The 27,821-nt window shown below is 39.9% G+C and overlaps 1 protein-coding gene across 1 annotated transcript; it reads left to right on the top strand.

Moving 5' to 3' along the window:
• LOC101847705 (kelch-like protein 26) lies at positions 1–27,620 on the top strand. The gene is made up of 11 exons (XM_005092091.3): positions 1–298; positions 9,538–9,687; positions 20,469–20,641; positions 21,063–21,278; positions 21,738–21,884; positions 22,336–22,551; positions 23,312–23,413; positions 24,048–24,283; positions 24,899–25,072; positions 25,697–25,868; positions 26,598–27,620. Exons 2-11 carry the CDS (start codon positions 9,573–9,575, stop codon positions 26,934–26,936), a joined length of 1,890 nt encoding a protein of 629 aa, XP_005092148.1. The 5' UTR covers positions 1–298; positions 9,538–9,572; the 3' UTR covers positions 26,937–27,620.
• Positions 27,621–27,821: the final 201 nt, after the last annotated feature.

Raw genomic sequence — 27,821 nt, 5'->3', positions numbered from 1 at the left:
AAAATTAAATCTTTAAAAAGGAAGAGACTGAATCTATATCTTTGTATCTTATACAACAATTGGTACAACAGTTTATAAAGGTAGTCAAAACAGATTATCAGCACTGATATTTAAAAAAAATTGACTTGGGGGGATAAATTAAACCGTCACCGTCTTGGCCAAGGGAAGTAACTGCTGTTGCATCCTGTGTCCCGGCCCCGGATGAAAATGAAAACAAGAGAAGGAAGGTTGATGGACATTCTTGTTTATTTACAGATTTAATAACTCCGTCGTGGATACCCTGAGGAAATTTTTAACGGTACTGTATAATATTCCAATCGCTAGATCTATAGAAATTTAGGTGTTTCCTCAGCATTATTTTACTCGTACTCAAACTTTCTAAATCACTTTTAACATTCATTTTTGTCTTCTTTCGCCATTTTTTTTAGTTTTCTAGATCTAGATCTAGAGTCTAGATCTAGCAGTCACTTTAGACTTTAACTTTAGAGTGCGTCTCCTATACTAGAATCTAGATCTATACGCGACGTCGCGTCGAGCGTGGTCCTTCCCACTCAAAAATTAATCAAGTAAGATTATAATAAACCTGTCTCCTTACACTTACACACGACGCGAAGTCTAGACGTGCGCTATCGTCGCCAGCGATCGGTCCGTGCAGCGATCGAAACATCGTTGTGCGTGACAGAAGAAGACTGAGATGTGACAGCATCCCCATTGACTAGATCTAGATTAATTACCTAGCCAAAGAGTGCCAGTCGACATGCTGTGAAATATTGTCACACAAAAAGATGCACACCTTATGGACTCATGACTTATCGCCAGTGACACAACCTCACATTGCACAGAAGGAGACTTTTTAACTCATTCTCGCTACGTAGCCTATTATTATTTTGGGCCTGTGGACAAATTTTTTTCGGGAGGGCGAAATGAGATGATGACTAGTGTTCAGTTCAAAGGTCTTTAGGGACTCAAATTCAAATAACGTCAACATAGAGAGAATAGATCTAGATCTAGATCTAGATCTAGATCTAGATCTAGATATCTATACCAAAACTTGCAGTAATATTTGTAGAATATGTCTGCATTTTTTATTTGTGTATTTTTCAACTTTGGTTCTTGTAAGAGGCGATTTTGCAATACAATGTTGCTTGGATGTGGATAAAATTTGAAGATAAAAGAAATTTTTGAATCATCTTTCATAGCATTCAAAAAATTTGTTTACACCTAGATCTAGATCTAGATATCTGGATCTAGATCTAGTCAAATGGTACATGATCAAAATAGCAACCATAAATGAAGAATTGGTATATTGGAAAATTAACAGTTATTTACGTACATTCCACATAAATTTGTATATTTGGATCATAACATCCGATATTGAAAGAAAAATAATAATTTTTTTTAATCTTTGAAAAAAAAAATGCATCATTAAAGTAAAAAACACTCGTACCTATATCTATGAAATTAAATTATTCAGAATTGCTTTTGGAATAAACCTACACCTGTCTTGAGTGGTAGGTCCCTACTTTTTGTGTAATTTCACCCCCAAAAATGGCCACCTCTATTCTCACCCGTGGTGAGAATAGTGCAGGCGGGTCTTGTGGCTATTCTCACCCGGTGCGCGTGTCAACAAATTTTGCGTTCACCCTAAACCACAGAATTCTACACTGTGTTAAGAGAAAAATTGTAGAATTCTGTGCTGTGAACAAACGTTCCATTACAACTGTACTTGTAGCCTACTAAAAGCGTACAATTTTGTCTGTGGGCAGTGGAGAGAGAGAGAGAAAGAGAGAAAGAGAGAGAACAAAACAAAATGGGGACCCGCGTAGTTCGGCTCGATTCAAAAAGTTAAATAGCCGTAGCATCTTTGTAGACAACCAAATTAATTTACTTTTGTGTTTTACATCATTTTTAAACTTTGTTTTGGTCAATTTGATCGTCCACACCGATAGACAGTATTCAGAAAGAGACAGAGAGAGAGAGAAGAGGGGAGGAGTAGATCTTGCGAGAACTTCCGGGCAGGTGAGAATAGCCACTTTCCCCAAAAATAGTGATTTCGGTAAGAAAAATATTTGACAATTTAGATCTCTAGCACTGAAAAATATTGATTTCTCCATAACAGAGCAATGGCAATTCAAGTTCATTTTTCAAAAATATTATAGTGTTTAAAATATTCTAAAGTAGAGTCACTTGATTTCTTTTGTAAGTAAAATAATTATATTTGTTTTCTTAAGGGGAGGAGCGACCCTTGATTTTGCAGATTTTGGGTCAGGCTATGCACATTTTATGTTGGCTGATTTTTGAAGATCAACCAAATTTTAGTCGAAAAATAGCATGGATACATTTTAGAAAGACTTTATTCTCCAGGTAAATTGCCTTTAAAAACATGAGGATGGATTAATTTAGTGAATTTTCACAATTATTGTCGGTTTTTGCAAAATGTAATTTTTGTGCAGTTTTTTCCCTACTCCTTCCTTAGTTTTCTTCCTTTTGACATGAAACTTTCAGGAAACATAGTTGGCACGGTTGCCATCAATGTAACAGAGAGATATTTGCAAAAAAAAATAATACTTTTCCATTGGCGAGCGATTACGCAACCTAAATTTAGAAAAAGTTTTTTTATACTTTGGGAAATTTGTCACATTTGTATTTCTTTTGCGCTTATTGAAAAAAACTTGCTGTTACTCTAATAGGGTCTGGTTCAGATATACTCTCACCAAATTTGGTCAGATTTGGTCAAATTTGGTCAGTAAATAAGAAAGCCTTAGGGATTTGAAATTCATTGTTAATTTTCAAGATGGCGACTGTTTCCATAGCAACCGCAGTAGCTATACCAAAATAAAAATGCTTATCAAGAGATTTTACTATGCCTAACTTATATGTGTACTTAGATTTGATCTTGGGCAACAAACATAGAAAATGATCCTCAAGGGTAGCTCCTCCTGTTAAAGTATTTAAGACTGGTATCTGGGCTATAATTTGGGCACTGTGATAAAACAAAGTGCTTAAATACTTGGAAGTCGTGTTTCAAAACTGAATTAAAATTTGCGATTTTCTGCGGAAACGCTTGACCGGGAAGTCAATGTTATGTAACCTTTACTTTAACATGGATATATATGGATTGGAATAGAATCCAAGCTATTAGTATAGGTCGGTTCTCGAACCGTCAAGGGTGGCTTGCCGTAGTGAAGTCACTTTAGCCATGCAGCTGCCCACAGCTTGGCGTAGTGAATGAGTTAAAAAGGAAGCAGGCTACTGTGACAAGAATTTCGACTTTTACTTTATAATAGATCTATGTGTCACGATGTGGTGGAAATATATATATATAATTACATAAATAATGTAGTCAAGTATAAATTACAAGTATATTTTCTTGTTGTATCACAATCCAAACTTGTTTGAGTTTGAAAGCTCACTGATTTGACATCAGAGTTTCCTAACGAGAAAAGGAATTTTGCGAAGCCGAGCAATGTGAACCACTTTTGACATCAAAGAAAGGTGTAGAACATCCAGCATGGAAATAATAGAAGACCTCAATGAAAAAAAGTGTCATTCAAAGTACATAATGCATTGGAACAGATCAAACGTGCTTTATTTAACCTGCGATAGAGTGAGAGAGAGAGAGAGAGGGGCCAACAATAAGCTGTACAAATCAAGAGATAGGACTATTTTTTAAAACTAATGAACTGAAACCCAGATGTGTTGCTCAACCAAACCAAATAACTACTCACTATTAAAAGACAAAGCTAGAACAACTATTTTTGTCTTTGTTTGGACTTTGACATGAGGAGACAGAAAGACCTATATATATATGTGAACGGTCTTCTCAGCATGAAGGAGTACAATTTAAGCAAATTATGCGATACACCAAGCTGAAAGACGCACACTTGGGTTTATTATCTGAAACAGAGTGACCAGAAGATCAAAGATCAAAGTTTGCAGGATGATGATATCTATGACCAGGCTCATCCATTGTAAATTGTTCTAGAAGTGCCCATCCATGCCAGTTTCATCATCGCCTGGCTCACCCCGTACGGACGAACATTTCCCTCCATTCCTTACCCTGGGTTAACTTCTTCACGTTTTTCAAATGTCTTTCCACGTTTCTGTTCATCATTCTCTGCGACTTTTCTACACTGGCCCTCCAGGAAATCGCGGTCTTGCGGCGGCCGCGTTTTTCGTCGAGTTCCGCAATAAACCCGCAATTTTTTGCAATTTTCGCAATTTTCGGCAAAAATACATCAACTCTTTAATTTTAACAGAATTTTAAATACGAAATGGTGCGAGTACAGAGCCGATAGGCCTACGTAAATCATGGTATCGGCCCAGCTCAAGCCTACTGAGCGTACTCTAAAAGCTATTATAAATACTATAACCAGAAATTCAGGCCGGAATGCATCATGTACAACACAAACTGAGACATAGGCTAGGCCGAGAAGGTGGTCTTCTCTGGGCTAGGCCTTTATCTAATGTGTGTAAGCGTGCGCGTGTGATAAGAAAGTAGGTGTGTGCGTGTGTGATGTGTATGTGAGTGTGTGTGTGCGTGTGAGTGCGCGCGCGTGAATATTGTTCATACATGATGCATGTGTCTACATACACGGTAACCGGGCACCTAGTCTCAGTATCTACGTACACGGCAACCCACCGGAATTAAAATTAACCAATATTTGTCCTGTGCTGTCACTTGTTGAAATAAAAAAAGAAAGTTATACTCGCATCTTGTCGGGCTCGCCATCGTTACCGGTCAGTGAACCTGTGCTTTCGCATCACATTGTGAGTACCGGTTGAAGTCACAAAAGTTTATTAAAAGTCTGTGCGCTACGAAGTATAGGGCTCCGGAATGGGAAAATTACTGATTTTAAAATGTACAGTCAGGGGGGGGGGGGGGGGGGGCGGGCTGGGGCTGGAGTTGAAGGCAACACCTGATGACAAAAACTGAACTTGGAATTCTTAACTGCCCGGTTACCATGTACGTGACACTGAGACTACGTGTCCGCGTACCGTGTACGTAAACACCCCGTTATGTAAAACGCCTTAAGCTGCGTTCACACGGGAGTGGGTGCTATAGAAATGATCTAGATCTCAATTAGTACATGTGTTACTATTGTTTATAAATGGAAAAAAAAAAATTGCTGTATTTTACGATTTGACTTAGTGTTAAAACAATACCATGCCAGTTTTAAAACAGAAAATATCTGAAGTAGATCTAAATACAGATTACCGGTGTATCGAAGGTTTCAAGAGAAAAATAGAACAGGATCTGGTTTGATTGGAGCATAAGTTTATTTTGTATTTAGAGGTTGTTTCCAAAATCTCTCGTCAATTTTTTTGTTTTTTATAGACTAAACCTCATACACTTCTAGATTTTTGCATGAACCAAGTACCCGGTATGTACTAGATTTGGTCAATTTTTATGCCTTCATTTAAAAGTTATTACGAAAACCGAGGGTTCCATTATTTTGTGTCACGTGTTATCATATTATATTTGGTCGATAACTTTATAGTTAACATACTCGTGTGTTGTTACTAGTAAATGTTAATAACATTTGATGAATTTGTATTGTTTGTCATGATTTTTTAAAAGGCTGTGCTGCTTTTTATGCTACCGTACTCAAAATTGTCATGTTTTTTAAACTAAAAATGTTAAGCCCGTATTAATGCGCCTGGGATGGAAAGGTTGCAATTTTTTGCAATTTTTAGGCGGTTTACCTTTCAATTTTTTGCAATTTTTCTATTTCAAAAATGCAATTTTCCGCGGGGCCAGTCTACACGTTCCACATGGCCTTCCCTTGATCGTTTAACCTGTGGATTCCAAGTTAATATTTTTTTGGGGCGTGCAGCTGCCTGATTTCCAGATGGTGTTCTCAGTCTAATCCATTTCCACTGCTTTCTTCTATCTGAAAATGTTCTGCTTAATACTTCCTCATTGGTGACTCTGTCTGTCCATCTGATCCTGAGGAACTTCCTCAGGCAGTGAAACTTCCTCAGGCAGTTGTTGATGACAACCTGGATCCTCCAGCACTTTGTAAAGAGTGCTTTAGAAGAGCCCTACCCAGCTGCACCACCAAACAATTCACAAGCCAGGGAGTTTCTGTTCACATCTGTGTACATGCTTTCGAAGGTTCTCCCCACTATTGCCAGCAAAGCTCTGGAAAACTGTATCTTAACCCCTGATTCTGTAATCTGTCGGAGCTTCATTGGTTTTACGAAATACCCTGCCCAGGTCAGGGACAATCTGCCTTGTATGTCACACAACTCAAATATATACTAGATGTAAAAAACATGTAGATTTATGAGCCAAGAAAGATCAATGGGAATTGTGCGTGAGTTTTGAGTCTGACAACGTCAGCCAAACTAAGTGGGAATCTCACATGTCAGAAAAGAAAAGGACAAAGAAAGAGCATGCCATGGATAAAACCTTTGCTCTTGGGCAAGAAGACCTCGTGATGATTTGCATGAATCTCCAGGGTGTACTTCAGGCACTGTCTATCAATTCCTCCAGCTCTTATTTCAATAGCATTCACAAAATCTTTAACTTTAATGCTACCTCGTGTGATGCCATCTATTACTTATGACACAAAGGCACAAGGTGGTTTGATTGCAAATAGATTCACAAGTTGTTTGATGGACTTTTTTTTCAGCGTGCACAAATGCCTAGAAGGTTATAACAATATATTATTATACAGCTACTGGTGTGTGTTTGTGTGTGTGTGTGTGTATGCGTGTGTGTGTATGCGTGTGTGTGTGTGTGTGTGTGTGTGTGTGTGTGTGTGTGTGTGTGTGTATCAGAACAAAATTGCATCTGTTTCTAATGCTGTGAGTGCCTTTTCCACTGTTCAAAGCAAACACCGAAATTGAATACAAAATCTTATTAGAGGTCACACTCATATGCAAGTAGATATAGTATGCATGGCGTCATTGAGCGGCGACGACACACAACTATACAGCCCACTAGATTATGTTGCCATTTTGAGAACTGCAATTTTTAAAAATTATGTCAACGAAGACCCTATAAAGTGAAATTTGTGGATCACATTTTCTTCCATGATTTTGCCGAAATTGCTGTCCCCAAAACTGTCAGGTCGGGAAGACAAAAAGAAGACCAAACTCTTAATGCAATATGAAGCCTCTGGTATACATAAAAAGAAATTCTTTGCAAACTGAACTCTAACGAAGAGCGGGAGAGTCTTCTAAAGTCCAGAGAAAAGGAAAACTTAACAAACGGTTCCCCACCACTGTTACTATCATTCTCCTTTAAATATCGCAAAGAGTAATTTTCAGGATCTGAGAGACAAAAAGAGTAAGATAATGAAAGATGATCATTCAGTCATTCACAGGGTATAGAAGTTTGATACAAATCTAGTTCTCAACCCATCCACCCCTCACCCCAATAAAAAAGGACATACACTTACACACAAATGGAGAAAGAAGGATAGAGAGAGAGCACGCAAATGAAGGAGTATTATTTCATAAATTACACACAATATCCTAGCATCTACGTTTGTCGCGGCTGCGATTTTTTGCATTTCTCCAAAAACCTCACTGCCGGGGTATAAAAAAATAGAAAAAACGGGGTATAAAAAAATATTTTAACAGTAACTTCCCTGATGATTGGTTTCAAAACAACCTCTGTCACGGTCCCGTAAATTCTACGGGCCATAGGCATAGGGCTACACGGTTCAGGCCCGTAAATTCTACTGGCGCGAAAGCGAAGAGGTTAATCGACGGTTTTCAGAACAGAAATGTGTTTTTAATTGGACATGAAAGATTTTGAACCACATAATGAAAACTGGAAAAAAATTGTGAAACGGACAGAAAAATGCAGTTTTCATTTATTTCATTATTTTGACAAGGGCCTGATTTCTCCGTGATGTCTCTCATATTATCCAGATCAAATCATTTTGCTTACGAGAGATGTATGGTTGTTTTTGTCCGAACTGTACAATAGGCCAAATTGCATAGTAATATTCCACACTTGTTTTAACAGCTTGGGGGGTGGGAGGGAGGGTATCCCCCTTTATTTCACCATAATTTGATGCTTTTCAATTAGGCTTGATTTCTTGAAAAAATTGATTTGCAAGGGTTTTAGTGGCCATATTATGTGTTTTCTGCAGAAAAAAAATGGCAATTTAGCCTCCAAAACAGTGCATTTGGGTGCAGGTCTGATAGTAAAAATTTAGTTTCCTCTTGGCTTTTGAGTGCTACCACAGCTGTACAAAATAATCGTTGCTTTGGTTTTTTACTTTATCACCTTGTCTTTCATGGACATGTGACTTTTGGTTTAAAAATAATAAACTTAACTTACGAAGTGTGTGACTTACTATGTGCTCCTGAAGTTGAAGCCTGTCATGATTTTTAATGTTACTGAAAATAGTGGAATTCCATGATGAAACCTGACTTGTTTCAATGGGGCATCTAGATTCGGCTGTTTTACTGCGTTTACGTACTGTCAATCTCAGATAAACAAGTGATTGGCATCAATGTGGCGGATGAGTGGACGTGGAAATTACAGATTACATAGAATTTTTTTTATTATATACCTAATCCTCTTTACTACAATACAATTAATGCATAAAGAACGTTTGAAAATTATTCGTTCGAGGAATTAGCAATATATAGCACAAAAAAAGAAGATATTGATTGAAACCTAATGCCAGCCATTTGCACTTGTCAAACATGTTTGATTTAGCGTCTAGATGTATTTTATAACTTGTAAGTACTGTGGGTGTCGCATTCAATGAGGTCACATTCAACGAGAAGTCGGCTCCAACGAGGCAATCCTTAATCCCTGATTTTTCCTCTATATCTCTTTGTAAATGTACGTCGGCTCCAACGAGGTTGCGAACAGACCGAAGTCGCTTTCAACGAGGTCGCGAAAACCAAATAAAAGCTATTAGCAGCCCCAAAAGTGAAGAATTTTTCTCCTTTCTCTCCATCTCACGCGAAGCACAAGGCCCATCGCCGATTCCTAACACAGAGGATGAGGATGGGCGAGGGTTAGCCTGCGGTAGGGATGGGAGGGGATGGGTGGGAACGCGATGCCGGCTGTGTGAAACTGTATGAACTCTGGATGAGTAGGTCTAGATTACTCTAGATCAGGACCTTCATTTCTTTTCAATTTTCTTTTCTTCCCCTGATCAGAAAATCCAAGCTCCCGCCTTTACTTTATGTAGATCTAAGCCTAGATGTGAGAGGGTATGTTTCCACACGAGAAGATTTCAGGAAAAAATTATATTTAAAAATTCAGAAATGGCGGTCGGAGCACAGCTCAAACACGTGCACACTGATGCTGTTTGAGATTTTCGTCATCAGGGGGGAACAACTGTTTTAATTACTGATACAGTATTGGAACATCCTATAATATAATAACTTGTCTCCTTTCTTTACTTTAGCCTTATTCACTTTCAACGAGAGGTCGGATCCAACGAGGACCACAAGCCGGTCCCGGCAACCTCGTTGAATGCGACACCCACTGTATACATTTTGATTTCAGGTTGAACATTTGCTTTGATTTCATCATCATAATATTTGTGTATTCAGGGGGTGATTCTCTGAGGCACAGAAGACATTGAACTATGCCTCTTTCACCTCGTCGACATGGCCTGTATGGCCCTCGTGCTTCATCTGCAGCAAGACTTCGTTTCCTGGACAACACGTGTGACGGCATGGCCCAGAGTAAAGGTGATAATGGTAAGTCTTAGTGGTGTTTCTGCCTGTTGTGGTAGCAAAATAGTATTCTTTTCTTGAGCGGAAAGTTCTCTTAACTCGAAGTTAACTTCAATATTGTCAAAACTGGTTTTATTTGTGTTTGAATCTTGAAACAAACGATAATGAGCTGGACGAGGTTAGTTTTTATTATATTTATCACCCCAAGTGGATGATGGGAGCATCCAGTGATTCTCGCCTGATCCCCAAGTAGGTGGTCCCAGCATCTGGTCAGATTGTACGGTGCATGAAGCATTACTATATATTATAGTGTAATCTGTTACTGACATTAATAGATTTATTTTGACCCGGAAGTGTTAGAGATAAATAAAATGTATACTGCCCCCTCTTTCCCCTTGACGCAGGTTTAGCCATTTCATGAATAGTTTGTGTGTATCCCACGTTACGTGTTTCATGAGATCTGGAAAAAAATTCTGTAATAATGTGGTAAATTATAATTCCGGGATTAAAGAGTTAAAAGGATAGTTTTGAGAAAAGTAAGTTCAAAGTTGGCCTACTTCTTCAATAGAAGAATTCAGGCAGCACTAATTTCAGTGACCCACGCCTCAGCACTATCCCGAGCAAGTGTTGAGTTCCTCGTGCTGTCGGCATTGCCGACCGTTTATGACACCACAGCTCCAGAAGAGAGAGAGAGAGAGAGAGAGAGAGAGAGAGAGAGAGAGAGAGAGAGAGAGGCAACACTAATTATTAATAGTAATAGTCTTTATACAATGACAGTTCTGTTACAAAATATGTTGTTTTGTTTTTCATTATCTTATACCAATGTACAGTGGAGATCGCTGAAATTGAAAACTTATTTCGAAACTGGTTAGCTGAAAGAAAGCAATCCCCAATCTTTCCTTTTCTTTGTTTTTGCAAAAAAAATAATTAAAATCACTGATTAGCAGGAATGCTCGTATTTCTAAACTGGAAGAAAAAACAACTGTGACTGTTATGTCGTTTAATTTTTCCCTACTCAAGTAATGCAAACCACCACGTCTTACATCATCAGTGCCTTTCACCCCTGGCAGGGTATAGGCCACATACAAGCTCCTCCCATTTAGCTCTGTCCTGGACCATCCTTCCTAGCTCGTTCCAAGTGAGCTTCATCTCTCTCATGTCCCTTTCCACACATCTTCTCCATGTTTCCCGTGGCCTACTCCTGCCTCGTGCTCCCTGTGGGTTCCTTTGCTGTGACTGTCTTGTGATGTTTCCACTAGGCTTTCTGAAGGTGTGTCCCATCCGACGCCACTTTCTTAGTCTTATTTCTACTTCAATATCCTTTTTTCCTGTCCTTTCCCACAGCTCTTCATTTTTTATTCTATCCTGCACTTAATTCGTAGGATACTCCTCATACATCTGTTGATGAAAGTCTGGACTTTTTTCAGCTCTGTCTTTGTTGTCTTCCAAGTTTGGCAGCCGTAGAGGAGCACAGACTTGACATTGGAATTAAAGAGTCGAATCTTGGTGGTCAGTGAGATGTTGCTTGCTTTCCAGACTTTTGATAATTGATTGAATGCTGACCTTGCCTAGGTGGTTCTTGCATTTACATCTGTCTCTGTTCCACCTTTACCATCGATAACACTTCCAAGGTAGGTAAAGGAGTCCACTTCTTCTAGAGGAGTGTCTTCCACTGCCACAGTAGGACTCTTTTGTTAGCTTCGCTACTTTCGACTTGCCCGGATGTATACGTAGACGTAGGCCTACACTCCTTGACAGGCTGTTGAGTTCCTTGGTCTTTTCTTGCATCTGAGCATGCGTGTGAGAGGGCATTGCAAGGTCATCGGGGAAGTCCAAGTCGTCCAGCTGCTGCCAAGGGATCCACTGTATTCCATTTCGCTTGCCTCTGGTGGCTTCTTTCATGATCCAGTCAATTGCCCGTATAAAGAGAAAAGGTGACAGCAAGCATCCTTGTCGCACTCCTGTCTGTACCTGAAATGGTACTGAGAGTTGTCCTTCGTGGAAGACTTGGCAGTTGGTTCCATCATAGGTGGTCTTCACAAGCTTGACGATTTTGTCAGGTATTCCTTAATGCCGCATGAGTTTCCACAGAGTTTCCCTGTCCACGCTGTCAAATGTCTTTTCATAATCAATGAAGCTGACCACAAGTGGTGAATTCCATTCAAGCGATTGCTAAACAATGATGCGCAGGGTAGCGATCTGGTCCACACATGATCGGCTCTTGCGGAATCCTGCCTGGTTTCCTCTGAGCTTCTCATCTGTTGCCTGCTTGATTCTCTTCAGGAGTATCCTGTTAAAGACTTTCCCAGGTATGGACAGGAGTGTTATGCCTCTGTAGCTGTTACAATTGCTGAGGTCTCCTTTCTTTGGCAGCTTGATTAGGTTGCCTTCCTTCCAATCTGATGGTATTTCCTCCTCTTGCCAAACCTTTTCGAAGAGAGCATGGAGAATTTCCACTGATGTATCTCTATCTGCCTTAAGGGCTTCCGGTGGTATATAGTCGGGACCAGCTGCCTTGTGGGACGAGTCTTACATGCTTTAAGATAAAGAAACAGTAGAAAGAGACACGAGAATGCACATGTTGTTAGCGGACAAGAAAGGGGGCATTGCCTGCTGTGCTTTGGGATGGATATCGGGCTCAATACGAGGCGTAATTTTGGGGCAGTTCAGGATCAGAGGTCGCTCTCTTCTTAGTATAGTTACAGGAAAACCTTTGGACGAATATGGATGAAACTTGGCAACCAATAAGGGAAAGGCCAAACTTACTACATACGAGTGTACAGTGCTGACAAATGTCTAGAATTGTAGAAATTGCCGTGTTTGTGTGATTTTCTTCTGTTATTAAAAAACGAAGAAGAGTTGCTGTGCCGTTATCGACCAGGTAGGCACTCCGCTTTTCTTTTTTTTTTTTATTGCTGCTAAATTTCAGATCTCTGTGTGTAGTACAACATACCAACTTAAAATTACCATCCATCCAGCGATAAAAGACTAGAGCCTGAAAGAATGTGTGATCGCTAAGCGGCATGTGATTGGCTGCTTAAAACTAAATAGGTCACAAAGGAGTCCATTCCAGGTTTTCCCTATACCACTTTATAAAGTTGTAGAGGGGGTAATCGGTAGGGATAGGCAGGTAGGCCTACCGGTACCCAGTTCCGGAACTCCTGGTTCTACTGGAGGAGGTGCCAGTACCGGCACAAGGCCTCCAGTACCGGTTCTGGGAAGGAGCCGACACCAACGGTTAGTACTGGCTCTGGGGAGGAGCCGACACAAGGCTTTCTCAGGATCAGACCGTATTTCAGAAATATGTGGCTCCGGTATTGAGGGCCGGCCCTTAGACGCCCAGAAAAAGAACGTTGGCCAGCCTGGTTCTCAGTTAGGTGAACGAAGATCAGTGCGAAAAGCGGCGATAGACAAATATGCACTTAAACTGGTGATAGAGCATTCTTGATTGTACAGGCCGGATACCGAGCTGGGTATCTCCAGCATTGAGGGGAAACTATCAGAGCCGCGCCCTTTCGAGAAATAACTATCAAACCCCGCACTTTATGACGATATCAGTACTATTAGATTGCTGATTCCATCCAACAGTCCCCTTGACAAAATTACTCTGTTCAGCCCCCATCCGAATATAACATGTCTTTTTAGAGACGTTCAAACTATTTCTATGCTGAAACTAAAAAACACAGAGGTCAAACAGAAAGACACGACCAATGACAAAGAAAAGGGAAGGGAGAATGAGTAACAATTTAGTAACAAACTAATGTTCGCACATACCCCCCCCCCCTCGGGCAGTGCCACTGACTGTAGTGTCTTTAGGCCATTCCCAAAGGGGGAACATTTCTCGTTCAAGCACAGTAGAATTGTAAATGGACTGACTCATGTCACGCTCATAAGTGTGCTTGATCTACAACAGGGAACTGCTGCTTTTTCTTTCTTAATCCTTACTATTGTCATTTTCTTCTACTTCTTTTGTATGTTTGTCACTCTCTTGTGACCCGCTATTTCCGGGGTGCCTTGATAGTCGAAGCAGACCTTGTGCTGTTGAAGCTAGAGAGGTGAGCAGAATAAGTCTGATTCCCTGTAAAGACGTCTCTGTTGACTCCCACCCCTTGGCACTCATATGACCTTATGCAGTTGCGAGCGCCGTAAAACCCTCTACTATAATATATTTTTTTAATGTTCGCACATGGGCATGTCTCACTGGTCCAATTTTTATACTAAACAAGCAAGATAATGCTGCCCCAACACTTTAAGGATCGTCCCTGTCCTGTAGATGTGTTTTTATACCTGAAAAGCCATTTCTTTCAATGCAAAATCTGATTGATATAATATATACATTATTATATGCTGGTCCCAAATCCAGTAAAATACAAAGGCTACTTTTAAAGTGTTGGTTTTGGTAATCAGAAATCTAATTGTATGGATATCGTCAGAAAGTGCGCGGCTTTGATAGTTGTTGTTTTTTTCTCGAAAGTGCGCGGCTATGGTGTTCTCCCGCACTGAGGACCTGTTATTCCGGGTTACGTCCACGGTGAGTCTGTGTGAGGTGAACAAGGATCAGTGCGAAGCGGTGGGGCGCTGGAGCATTCTCGCTGTTGAGAACCGACGAGTGTGTAGTTTTTTGTAGTTTAAAAAAAAGTCTAGACTAGTGGTTAGTCTCCCAGTCTCTGCATTGTTATCATTGCTTTTGGACGTGCATGTTCTTATTTTCGTTTGGATTTACTATTACCATTTCTACACTTTCCCCAGTTCTTAGGATTACACTTGTGCATGTTCTTATTTTCTATTTGGGTTTACTATTACCATTTCTACTCTTTCTTCTGTTCTAAGGATTACGATTACACTGGTGCGTATATTCGTACATGTATATTATTGTCAGGGGCGGCTCGTGAGGCTAAAAAGTGGACGTGCACAATTTTTAAGCTATCGCATGCTGAAGATAGTCAAGGGCATTGTAAATGAGGCGATGTATAATTTTAGGATCTTTGGGTTGGTGAAGGAGGACCTCGTGCTTTAATTTCATTCTTTTTACTTGTCGCTTTGATTTCTAGAACTAAATTTTTTTGTAAGCTAAACATCAATTTTGTTCATCCTGTATTGGAACAAGTAATAACTTTCACTACTCCACTACAAAACCATTCAAAGACACAACTTATAGGACAGTCACGTTCACCTCACTTTGGTTCACGGTCACAGAGTCACTTAAAATACATGTAGTGGCAAGACAGACAATGAACCAATCACAATTCACTTGTGCACTCCGCTGGATTGCTCGGGGGCTCACTTAATATTGGCAAAGAATAGCGTACGGTCTATCGTGTTTATTTTTAGACTGCCTACTGTGGGCTATGTTTCGGCAGTATTCGGCAGGAGCACATTTGAGATGTGCCGTCTTATTAATATTAATGTACAGCCAAACTCGCTACGAGTGTCGTCATCGCTTGGGTTATCCCCAAGAGCGATTTATAGGTCAGGTTACAAAGTTATAGCGCAAGTGAGGACCTTGTTTTGATAAAGTATTTGGCTAGTGTTTGCTTCTGGCTTGTTTTAGTTTATTATTGTGGGTGTTTTACGTAATAGAACATTAAAACATTTTGGGCGGCACTGCACGACCGTGGTCTATGGACGAACCGCGCCTGATTATTGTGTGTTTTAATGTTAAACAAGATTCCGGACTCAAGTTTCTAGTTTTATTTCAACTTGACCATGGCCTTGATCGTGACAGTGAAAAAAGTTTACAGTTGGTATAGTATAAACGTATTTTCAGTGTCAGTGCGACGCGTCGTGATTACGATAGAATGGTAAGAAAGCGTTGCACGTGCGCTGTAAAAAGTGGACAGCCAAAAAAGCAGATAGCAAAATAAGAATACGCAGTGGCTACGTTCACTATATAAATGTTATATATTATTATTATTATTATTATTATTATTATTATTATTATTATTATTATTTATTATTATTATCATTATTATTATTATCATCATTATTATTATTATTATTATTATTATTATTATTATTATTATTATTATTATTATTAAGTTACAGTCGAGAATACGTTTTCAGCCCAGTACGCTATGCTGAAATTTTACTGTATTACCCGGTATTCATTGTCTCGCAATGCCCCGTACACTTTGACTTTGTCCTTGAATGGAGCAGAAGCTGCAAGGACGTGGTTATTGCGTCGTAGTGTCAAATACACAAGGATCGTAGTAGAACCTCTTTGATATAGGCCCACACCCGCACTTGCGCTTCCTCACTGTATCATGAAAGTTTACTTTAGATCTATAATCAGTGCTTGATCACTCTTTATCATATTTATTTTGTTTTCAAAACCAAATATACTTCCTGCCCTTCCTTAGCGCTCGCCAAATAGTCTGTAAGCCATATGAAAGCACACTATAAGTTAAGATCATCTTCACAAAGAACTAGATCTAGATCTAGATCTAGACATGAAACAGACTTTGTCGATCATGGTTCATGATTCAGTTCTCTGTGTAGGTGCTCTGAAAAAACATATTACATATATCTTAGGCTTTCCCCGTCACCCGCATTCAAGTTCTGTAAGTTGTTCTTTGTCTACTGACCATCTACGTCTGCTTCTTTTGTTTGCCCTCTATTTTTTTTCTTCTGTGAGAGCAATGTTCAAGGCGTTTATGTCGATTCGACTGTTGTAGAAACTTCATTTGTCTCTTCTTAATTACTTCGCATTACTGTAGGCCTATGGCTTTTTTTCTCCATTGCCTCATTTCATTTCCTTCTATTCATTAAATTTCAATGTCACCTAAGAAACCACGTCTTTTTTCTTTTATTTATTTTCACTAGAATCTTTCTTATAATGAGATACTCATTATTATTATTATTGAGTGATAACACTGGCAAAAAAATTATTTATTACCGTAGTGCTGGACCGGCAGCGTGTTGCCCGGACTCTGACCCCGGGGTCACGCTGACCTCCCGGTACGTGCGATCAGGTACTTAAGTATCTTGAATGCGACGTAGTGCGAATATTTATCGATCAGAGTGTACGGGTGTAAAATAACCAGTCACTAGATAGGCTATAAGACAAATGACATGAAATATGTCACTGGGGATAGGGTTAAAAATGTATGACTCAAAAAGGGCAAACACCTTTTTTTATCTTCTATATTTTATATAAAATTTCTGGTCTATTTTGGGGTCACCACGTACAATGAGGGCAAAGATAAGAATCTTTGAGGAGGGGTAGTAGGCCTAAGCATGCTCACTTGCCAAACGGGGATCTAGACAGGAACAACCCAACATTCCAGCTTCATACAGCACTGCAACACGAATCATTAAAAGCAACAACAAACATGATTGGATGAACAGATGGGCCTTTAGAAAGACAGGCAGAGTTATGACATAACCTGCCAACACAAAGCCATCTAGTTTCGTCTCAAAGCTAGATCTACCTGGTTTTAGGCGGGGGGGGGGGGGGGGGGGGGGGGTTAGGGACAAAACAGAAGATGGTCAACGGAGGGTTGTCTTTCCGAGGGCCTAGTCGTGAAAGGCACCGGTTCAGACAAAGAGTCTACATAACAAGAGGGGCCACTTCTCTCTTTGAGCCAATTAAAAAAGTGTCCTCAAAATTCGGTGGCGCCCTCTTCGCAAAAGCGCACCTTTTGCGAACAGAGTTATCCTACTTGAGTTTTAAAAAAATCAAAGTGAAACTAGCAAATTTTTGAATGAATTTCGGAAGAACGCTTTTTTAAAATGGTTACGCTGACAACAAAAAAACCTCTTCCGGAGGAAAGGGTGATTGTTTTCTTCGTTTAATTTGACTTTAGAATGAAAGGCGAGAGGTCATTAAAATATAAATAACCTAAAACTCCGCACTGAACGAACCCGAACTGCTGATGAACAGCAGTCGATCTGCGCACGCAAGGAGGTGCTATTCCTATTCTTCTTCTGGAAAAACGAAAGAGAGCTTCAAGACAGACTGCAGCGCCATCTGAAGCAAAGAGCATACTTCCTGCGGACACTTTTTTGGCTGAGTGGCCCATCTTGTTATTTACTATCTTTGATTCAGATCTAGATCGAGGTCTCTGCATCTGATTGGGCAATTTCAAAAGGTAGGCTAGGACTATGCTATGCTGCGATTGGCACTTTCAACAATTTATGTTTGAGTAATTTCCTCCACCAAACGGTCGGTTATCATAAGCCAAATTGATATCCTAAAACTGTCCGTGTAAATACTGCATGGTTGGGGGTGGGGGGGGGGGGGTGTCTGGCAGTAATACACGTATACAGTGTATTTACCCGTACCGATAGTTTGTATAGAGGCGAATACGATGAGGGGAAAATATAAATAAAGGAAGAACAGACTGAAATACGTAAGTCACACGAGACTACCGTGCCACGCTGACATGTTGTTGACGGGATATAATTTATATGATGTACCTACCGCGCAAGTATGTGTGTGTGTGTGTGTGTGTGTGTGTGCGCGCGTGTGTGTGTGCGTGTGTGTGTATAAATGGACCACGCGCTGTCATGTTATGTTACATGCCCCTGGAAAATTGAGAAGCCGAGTTGGCAATCACCCTTTCTTCTCGGACAAGGGCGAGAAATGTCTGAGGTCATGTGTGCAAGTTGCACATGTTAAATTTCCCTTGGTGGTAAAAAATTGACAAGAGTAGGCTTCGACCACCACCCTGGCAAAATTCAAAATTTCCTACCGATTGAAAATATTTATTGTGTCCCACACGCTCATATATGACCGTATGCAGTTGTGAGCACCGTAAAACACTTACCAAAAAAAGAAACCTGAAAAAAAAAAAACTATTCCATTGTAGATCTAGTAAAATTTGCTCAAAACCCATATAAAATTTGTCACTCCTTTTTGACTATCCTTTTTTCTATCAAGCACAACAAGTATGTTGCTATTTTGAACAGTGAGTCAATTTAAGTAATGTGTGTCACGACACAGTGGAATTTGGCTCACATCAATTTTTGTCATATACTTATATTATTGGGATAATAATAAAGCATGTTATTTTTTCTTGCTTCAAATTTAAACAAAATACTGATCCATCTTGAAAATAGCAGTAGAGATAATTGCGATTGAAGGACCCCACATCCTGGTCACCTGGTGTCTGAATTAAAATTAAGTGAGAAATTTTGCGCCAAAGTTTTGTGACTCCCGTAGCTTGAGTGAGTGTCTTTGAAAGCTGCAAATTTACCATTTTTGTGTCTTTGATCAATGTTTGTCAGTAAGATCCACACAGGGATGTGTGTGTTTTTAAGTTTAAGTGGACAGAAAAGATGTTTAACTCTGGGCCCCCCCCCCACCCCACCCCAAACCACACCCTTTGAGAATAATATATTTTATAAACAAGGTGCCTGACTCACTATCAGTCTTGCAAGCGATAGAAAATGACCATCACCTAAACCAAGATTTGATACATACTGTTTGGCTCCTATCACCTGATACATGTAACATTCTGTGGCCTCAACCTGATGATGCAGTGGGTCCCCGGACACTCAAACATACCAGGAGATGACAAAACAGACTCACTTGCCAAACGGGGATCTAGACAGGAACAACCCAACATTCCAGCTTCATGCAACACTGCAAAACGAATCATTAAAAGCAACAACAAACATGATTGGATGAACAGATGGGCCTTTATAAAGACAGGCACAGCTGTTTTCAAACATTTGACCACAACAAAACGGAATGGCAATATCAACCACCTACAGAGAAAAAATACAGACCACAATCTTCTGCCTACGAACAGAACATATACATGTATACAGCTCAACTTCCACTTGAACAGAATAAATCCAGAACTTTCCTCAATGTGTCCCTTGTGTGACTATACTTATGAGACTGGACCATCACCAGTTCCACTGCGCAGCCCTAAATGACATGAGAGCTACTCTTCTCCCTCCGAGACCTAACATTGACAACATACTCTATGGAACATTACAGCAACTGCAGCAGACCTGCACTCTGCACTTATCACTACATGGCATTGGACGGAACGGCGAGAGCCCAGCTGTTGCTGGACCGATAACAACAACAACATAGACAAGGGGCTGAATATTGTCATTTTCTTCGATTTCATTATGACAAGCACCTTATTTCACCACACCACAATGCCATACTGTCCCCATAGTTTTATGCACCCGCTTAATTTAGCAAAATTTGATCATTTTCTGCATAATTTCTGATTATTTTACTTTTATCATTCTTTGTTAAAATTAACAGAATCGCATAATTTCACATTTTTGGGCTCAGTTTGCATAATTTCATAATTTTCCTTTCATAAAACGACGGGGACAGGCCATACAAATGTATTATTTCTTTTATGTGTCTACTGACAAAATGTACTGTAGTTTCCTGCCTCTAGGTCAACACAGTGCATTTGGCGAACTCTTGAGGAAAAAATAGTGGTTAATTGGCCCTAGGTGCAAACATTTCATAAGAATCACAACGTAACTTAAAGCAGTACATCTTCACACTTTGATCTGAAAGTCCACACAAGTTTTGCAGGCAAAAAATATTACGGATTCAGGATGAAATGTGTCTTATCTGCAATAATACATGACCCAAACATTGGTACAAAGTCCTAGTGTATGCTTTAGTGTGTTGACTTTGATAAATTTCCATCTCATTTATCGATTTATTTTTAATTCTGGCTCTGATAAAGTACAAGGATAATAATTTTGCCCGAAAGTTGTACAAAGTTGGCGGGAAGTTACTGTACATATATTTGGATGAAGGCAATAACTTCAGCAAAAAACATCGTTGTCCTCTCTGTTCATCATAGCTTTTCGGTTTTCAGATGTGGCAAGCACTAGCTCGGAATCAGAAAGCTTTGAGGCTTCATCAAGTTGCTCTCAGTACATGTCGTGCTCCACATCCACCGAGAACCATTGTTGTGCTCTTCTGCATGGACTTCAAGATCTACGGAAATCAAACACACTGTGTGATTACACACTCGTTGCCGATGGCGAGGTGAGTGTGTTGATCTGTACAAAAAATAGTTTGGCCTTCAGTGAAAACAACGCTGCTTTAGTTCATAAAGTAGACAATGCAGCTAGGAGAGGCAGGTTTTTTGTTCTTATATATTTGTGGCGGTTCGTATTTTTGTCATGGCGGTTAGGCTCCCTCACTGATGTTGGTCAGAGAAGTGTGAGTTACTCTGGTATTGCTAAAAATGTTTTTACCTTACCTTTGATGCAAACATGTGCTTGTATTTATGATATAATTTTCATACAGGAATAAAATGTTTATTTCACATTTCATGTACATTAGTGACTTTAAAACATTTTTATGGAGAACAATAAACATTTTGACATCTTTGTCCTTGTGTGCACTAATTCAGTTTTGAGAGAATTTGAGAATAAATTTGTTATACTTTTGCTCACTATTTCAGAGAATTTCAGTACATCGTGCCGTGATGGCCGCTTGCAGTGATTACTTTCGTGCGATGCTGACTGGCTATATGAAGGAGAGCCGGGAGGAGTGTGTGGAGCTGAAAGGTGTCACGGCCAGTGGGCTCAAGGTGGTGGTGGACTTTGCTTACACCGGTCGCCTGGAGCTGACGTATGACAATGTACATGATGTCCTCTCCGCTGCTTCTCATTTGCAGGTAGATTGTCCACTGTGTCATGATTTGATATAAACTTGGTAAAATTTGCAAAAGCTTTGGATTCTAATCCAAGCGGGTATTAGTTGGGTTTTTTAAAATGTGGAAACAGTTCAGACTGAAACTGGAAAAAAGTGAAACAGGAGTGAACAGTTCTTATTTTATTGCTCAGCACCTCTCTGAACACAATATTTGATAGGAAAGATAAATCAATGAGAAAAATAAATTGATGTCATTTAATATTTTTTCTCCATCCATGTAGGATGATCAAACAAATCATTAAAAAAAAATTTCAATTAGGAAAACAATTTTAACAGACTTCTTTCCATGCAACATCTAGTGTATGATGAAAGTCAGTTAATTAAGTTTTTTTTTAAATCCTTCCTTTTAAAGAGTCACAGTAAGCAGAACGCTGGATGTTCAGAGTTTCATAAGAAATGTCTTAATTTGTCCCATATTCAGGTTGGCGTTGCTGTTGAGCTTTGTAGCAAATATTTGGAGACGGCACTTACAGTTGACAACTGCACAGATATCCTCAACCTGGCTCAGATGTATTCTCTGAAGTCCACCCAGGACAAAGCCATGCATTACATGATGGACAATTTTGAGGTATGCTATTCCTGTCATGTTGTCTCATTTACTCTCCAGTAGAATGTTCCACAGAGGGTGTTTTGAAAGTTCTGACATGACCTTTAGAAGATGTGGTGGTTTTTCTAAGGAAGCTCGGAGGCATAAGTTGATACGGCATTAGTTGATGTCTTAAAGCTGTTTCGATCGAAGTAAAAGGAGGTAAAAATACATGAAATAGTGAATGACAAACAGTGCTTGATACATGCTCTTACCTATATCTTGAAGTGACCCATAATAAATAGCTTATACAATATATTAAGGAAAATCAAAGTGTTACTTTATTAAGAGAATGTTAAATTCAAACTGATCCTAATGTCTTTAAGGGGTTCATTACTTTCTGTCTTCGTATGAAGGTTTAGTGGCTTTTACAAGTATTATATTGCATTGGCTGTCTTTGTTAAGACGTTTTTTTCTCTTTATTTACTTGCAGTTTGTGAGCTCCTCTCAACAGTTCAGAAAACTGACACACACGCAAATGGCGTCCATGCTGATGAGCAACACCCTGAGAGTGCCCTCAGAGTACCGACTGTTTACTCTGGTGTTGCAGTGGATAAAGCAGGAGTCGACGGACAGGGTGCAGTATCTCTCTCTGCTCATGAGGCATGTCCGCCTACCTCTGTTGGCTGGGGAAGAGTTGGTGGAGAAGGTAAGGGTTGTTCTGCATTTGTGAGATATGGGCTGTTCTCTCTTTGTGAGATATGAGCTGTTCTGTTTGTGAGATATGGGCTGTTCTCTCTTTGTGAGATATGAGCTGTTCTGTTTGTGAGATATGGACTGTTCTCTCTTTGTGAGATATGGGCTGTTCTCTCTTTGTGAGATATGGGCTGTTTTCAGTTTGTGAGATATTGGCTGTTCTCTGTTTGTGAGATATGGGCTGTTCTGTGTAGTGTGAAATGAGAGTTTTTGTCAGTTTTTATTTTTTCTCCCTCTCTCTCTCCTTCCTCTTCTCTTTCTTCTACTTGATTTTAATGATGAACTTGAAATGTTTTATGCCTCCATCAGCACAATCTAGATTACAGAAATTTCTTGACCTGATTATACAAATCTTTATTGTGTCTCCCTCCCTACCCCCACCTCAGTCTAAAAAGAAATTACAAATCTTTATTGTGTGGATGAGTGACAGGTGCTCTGGTGTGGTTTGCTCCTTCTTTCCTATCAAACATCTATCGTCCTTATCTTTCCTTTTTTTGTGTTTGTAACAACTCTAATCTTCAGCACTTATATGACCTTATTGTGTTGCAAATGCCATTAAACGCTTACTAAAAAGAACGGTTTGTTGTAACTCGCTCCCTTTTAATCTTCTGGTGCTGTTACTGGCAAAGTTGGTCAGGGAAGCGGTGTGTGAAAAGAAAGCAGAATGCTGGCAACAGTATATGACTTACTGATTTTAAAAATATTTTTTTCAGGTGAGTAAAGAGGATTTGATGCGAAATAATGTGGAGTGCAGTGATCTCCTCACAGAGGCCAAAGACTACCATATAGTAACCGGCAAACAACCGATGCTTCAGGTATTTACTATCATGACATTTCCTCAGTTTTTTATTGCTATGTGTTTCTCTTGGGGTCACTTTATTTAGTTAGAGTGATGATTACATGCATGTTAAAAAGATCAGTTAATCCGTTGAAAATGCTTAATATTTTTGACATTTTTATGGGGTTTGATAACTTTATGCTTTTCAAACATTATTATATTTTTATTTCCTAAATCTTTCTCAGGTAGCCATTGTTTGTTTACTCTCTGCTTTGTTAGTTTCCCTGTTTTCAATCCTTGCAACAGTGTACGTTTAACATTTGTATTGAAAATCCTTATCTTTGTACTTGTCTTGTTGTTTCGTGATCTCCAGACAGACAGACTGTAATTGTTGAAATGCTCCCCCTACTTTTCCATTCCTGGTTTTGACAATAGAGACTATTCTTTCATGCTGTCTAATGTAGTATTTGGTAATTTACATTTTCTTTATAGCAATAGTGAATACTTGTATTTCCATGAACAGACTGTGTAATATGTTTGAAAGACTTTGAAGTTTTATTCTTAAATCTATATCACTGATGAAGAAAACATGGCACACATGCTTTGTACTAATTATAGTTTGTTACTCTGCTTTGGGATAAATCATTAATAAATGGTTTCTGTTCTCACAGAGTACTCGTACACAAGTGCGCTCTCACCACCCCAGCATAGTGATGTCGCATGCCCAGAATCTCGAGTGCTTCACATTTCACAACAAGCACCATGGCTTCCTGAGAGATGCTCCGATCCCACTGTTCAACCCGAGCGTGGCTGTGCTGGACAACTTCATGTACGCCTGTGGGGGGAAGTACGACAGCACGGAGAATAACGAAATCGCCACAGCTCGCTGCTTTCGCTACGATCCTCGGTAAAGCTTTACTTTTTGTTCCTGGCATTTCTTTATGCAGATAAGGAAATGGAATTTAAATACAGTTGAACCTGCTCTTATGGCCACCTGTATAACAAAATCAACTGTATAAACTGTCACGTCCAATTTCTTGCCTTTTGTATTATTTTGCATTTTTATTATAACAATGAGTAGAATAGCCACTTTTCTCTTTGCCAATAAGTGGCCATCTTAGACAGTTTTGACTGTATTTAAAAGAAAAACTATTGAAATGTCTTAGTTGTTAAACACGGGTGGGGCAGGTTAAAAGAAACCGACTGTGCACATCTGTATTCTTTTATGAAGCTGCCAGAATTTTTTTTGTTATTGGATGGATATTGTTACTCTGGGATATTGCAGAGTTTATGAAATGGCAGCACCCACAGCTTTGTGAAGTTTATTGAATTCTTTTTGAGAGGACTTGTGAAATAATTTGGACTTATAAGTTCTTTTATCTGAATTATTCTGTAACTCAAGGAATATGATCCACAGAGAGATGATTGCAGTTATGCATTTTTGTTCAGATCACACCGATGTTTACTCTCCTGAAAGATCAGACTCTAAAATGGAATCATTGTGCATATTGCATCTCCGCAGGTTTGATTCCTGGTTTGAACTGGCTGCCATGAATGAAGCTCGCAAGGACTTCGTTGTGGTGCCCTACAATGGCAAACTGTACGCAGTGGGAGGCCAGGATGAGAACATGGTCATGTGTACAGTAGAGTGTTACACTGTGGCTACAGAAGAGTGGGAGCTGTGTGCCTCTATAAGGTGAGGAGAGAGAGAGATGGGGAGGGATGTAGAGAGAGAAAGAGAGAGAGAGAGAGGGTATGGCCATGTGTACTGCGAAGTGTTACACTGACCACACAGGAGTGGGAGCTGTATACCTCTATAAGGTGAGGAGAGAGAGAGAGGGAGGGAAGAGAAAGATAGATGTAAAGAGAATGTGGTCACAGAGGGGTGGAAGCTGATTGCGTTCATAAGGTGACGAGAGAGAGGGAGAGAGAAAGGGGAGGGATGGAGAGAGAGAAATAGAGATGGAAACCAGGATGAGAACGTGATCATCTGTATTGCCGGGTGTTACCCTGTTGCTACAGAAGAATGGGAGCCTCTGTAAAGTGAGATGAGAACAGGTGAGAAAAAAATGGAGAGACGGAGAGGTGGAATGAGTGGAAAAAGAGATATAGGGACTTGGTGTTTTAAGAATTTTTTAAACTGAGAAATATACAGCTTTCTGTGTCATGTTCCTTCTTATGGGTTATTGGTCTTCTTTCTTGGGGTAGCAAGCTAGTCAGTGCTAAGATAATTTGAAGGATATAGAGAGGAGATACCATGCCTCTAAAATGTTGTTATGATCTCCTGTATCAGAATCTTTCTATTTCTTCTCCTCATCAGTCACTCATGCTATGGCCACGCTGGTGCTGTCTGTGAGGACAAGATCTATATCTCTGGTGGTCAGCGCTTTTCGGGTTGTGCTAACAACATGAGCTGTTTCAACCCAGCCGCCAACACCTGGGAGGAAAAAGTCTCCATGCTCAATGGACGCTGCAATCACGTTATGATGGAGGTATGTTCTATATCAAGACTGCTGTGGGTTTTACAGGTTTATTAAAAGTCTAGTCCCCGTTGGTTTATTTGGGAGGGGGACTTTTTTTCTGTGTGCTCGGGGGGGAGGGTAAGTGCTTTTGTTCCAAGTTCATTAAAAATTTTTATGTGTACAGTCTCTTCGCATAGGAATATATTTTGAAAAGCAGAATTTACCGTGTGTTTTTGCCGGAGGATTTGTGATTTAAATTTAAAGGTCATGGGTTTGGTTCTAGCAGATTTATTAAGAAGTAATATTCTAAAGAATGATGGTTTACTCCATTTTTTGTCTCTCATCCTGTGTTTGAATAGTGTATCAGTTTTGCCTCAGGGTCAAGACAGACAAATCAGTGTTCTATCAATTCTTTAAAATGCGTTCTCTGTGTCTTGTGCTGTGGTCTACCTCTGAGAAATGATACAAACAGGTTCTGGCAGTTTCAACATTATCTCATTTTTTTTAAGGAGGCTAGTGGGTGGTTGGTGGGTGTTTTGGTGGGTGCTTTGGTGTGGTTTGCTCCTTCTTTCCTATCAAACATCTATCATCCTTATCTCCCCTCCTTCTTTCTTATGTTTGTTACTCTCTTGTAACACCTCTAATCCTCTGGCGCTCATATGACCTCATGCAGTTGCGAGCGCCGTAAAAACCTCTACTAAAACAAACAAAAACAACGAAGGAGGCTAACTTTACTATACTTTCTCTGTCCACATCCAGGTTCAACGCAAGCTGTATGTCATTGGAGGGAACATTGAAGACAGTTATGGATTCCCTGTGCCTATCATTGCCATGGAGTTCTACGACCCTCTTGCTGATCAGTGGTCAGTGCTTAAAACCACATGCAACATCCGAGAAGCTGGAGCAGCCGTCCTTAACGACAAAATCTACCTGGTTGGAGGAATCAATGGAGAACATTACTATTCTGACCTGCTTCAGGAGTACGAGCCGGAGAAAGACCAGATGTCAATTGTAGAGAGATTCCCTACTAGAGTGTATGGCAGAGCGTGCTGCATTCTCACTTTGCCGCACTATCTATCTGGGATCGGATCCATTTAATGATAGTCGCGTTTGTGTATAGAGACACTCCCTCCATTGTCTTTCTTCACAATGTTCTGGAACAAAGGGACTTGTGGGCTGACTGAATTGGGAGAGACTGTCGTCTCCCACCATCTTGTCAACGACTGCTTTGGCCGACTGAATGAGCCGTTTTCAGGTGGATGTTCCGTTCTTAGAACATTGTGCTATTTCATATGCCCATTGTATAGCATTTTAATGTAAGAAATAACAGGGTGACTGCCAGGCCCTGGTAATTACTACTCGAGTTTTTTAAAAATTGCTGAGACCCAGGAATGCCCTGAGAAGTTGAGGAAATCTGTAAATTGCCATGGAAAAGACCCGGGAAAAAAACAAAGTTCTTGAATATTTGAAGGCCAAATATGATGAAGTCGGCATAAGTTTATTTTTGCTGGTCGTGTTGGTGGTATTTGTTTGGCTTTACCTGGTCCGAGAGTATGTTTCATGCGAACAAGTGGCTATTGCAGCAGGCGGAAGTGTACTTGTGATACAGAGGCTTGATCGGGAAAATCAAGATCTACTTTAGTTTTCGTTACCGCCCAGATGGTCTGATAATGTAACAATTATGACATGCAAGTTGTGCATTATAAACGCAGTGTCGCCATGCAAATTAATCGATTTTCATCACTATGCTGTCACTTATGGGAAACGAAAAAAAATAATAAAGCATTCTCCATTTTCTCGCTTGTCGAGCCCCATCATCATGACTAGTCAGTGAACCTGCTATGAATATCACATGACATGGCATCTTGTGAGTATGGCCTGTGTTAGGAACCCGTTGCTGTTGGGGTCACTAAAGTTCATTCAAAGTCGGAGTGTCGTGAGGACTTTGAAGTGGGGAGAATTTTTTTTTTTTTTAAGATACAC

This window comes from Aplysia californica, unplaced genomic scaffold (assembly GCF_000002075.1).
Source record: "Aplysia californica isolate F4 #8 unplaced genomic scaffold, AplCal3.0 scaffold00040, whole genome shotgun sequence".
NCBI lineage: Eukaryota > Metazoa > Mollusca > Gastropoda > Aplysiida > Aplysiidae > Aplysia > Aplysia californica.
Note: the sequence above shows the minus strand (reverse complement) of the source record. Positions and strands in the feature narration are given on the sequence as shown.